Source organism: Neopelma chrysocephalum, unplaced genomic scaffold (assembly GCF_003984885.1).
Source record: "Neopelma chrysocephalum unplaced genomic scaffold, ASM398488v2 Primary Assembly neopelma1_97404, whole genome shotgun sequence".
NCBI lineage: Eukaryota > Metazoa > Chordata > Aves > Passeriformes > Pipridae > Neopelma > Neopelma chrysocephalum.
In genome coordinates this window covers 6,709-7,219 of record NW_020926045.1, presented here as the reverse complement: position 1 = coordinate 7,219, position 511 = coordinate 6,709, and the positions used below count along the sequence as shown (strand labels likewise).

Here is a 511-nt window from a genome sequence, read left to right as displayed (position 1 = left end):
GGCTGGGACACCCCATCCATGGCAGGGCCGGGGGAGCACCCAGAGCACCCCCAGAGGGTGTCTGTGCTGTGGAGCCCCTCTGGGATGAGCCTGGGAGGGGTATTTTGGATCCTGCCCCTTCCCTGGCTCGGGCAGTGACAGCCAAGGCTGTGGTGGCACCCGGAGCAGCTCGGCTGGGTCAGGTCCCAGACCCACATCCCCTTCCCCACACCGGGGACCCCTCCAGGGGCCCCTCAGGAGCTCAGGGTGGGGGGTCCTCAGAGCTGGCCCCTCCGAGGTCCCTTCCCTACCTGTGCTGGCTCCTGTTTGCTCCTCAGCTCCAAAGTGTCCTCGGCACCCGACCGGCCCCGAAACCTCCTGATCCTGGAGGGGAGGACAGGGAGCTGCCAGCCCTGCTGCCCCCGAGGGTCCCCTCACCCCGGGGTACCTGCCCTGACGTTGGGGTCCCTGTCCCCCTGACCCCGGGGTCCCTGTGCCACCCTGGGATCCCTGTCCCCTCACCCCAAGGTCC

General features: G+C 69.5%; 1 protein-coding gene across 1 annotated transcript in view; it reads right to left on the bottom strand.

Annotated features, from left to right (window-relative positions):
* Positions 1 to 290: 290 nt before the first annotated feature.
* Positions 291 to 511, bottom strand: part of LOC113961853 (sialoadhesin-like) — a gene marked incomplete at both ends in the record, with an annotated part of 6,496 nt that continues 6,275 nt past the window's right edge. Inside the window, one exon of the mRNA XM_027672539.1 lies at positions 291 to 363. Coding sequence (XP_027528340.1) covers positions 291 to 363 — 73 coding nt within the window. The remainder of the gene's footprint in view (positions 364 to 511) is intronic.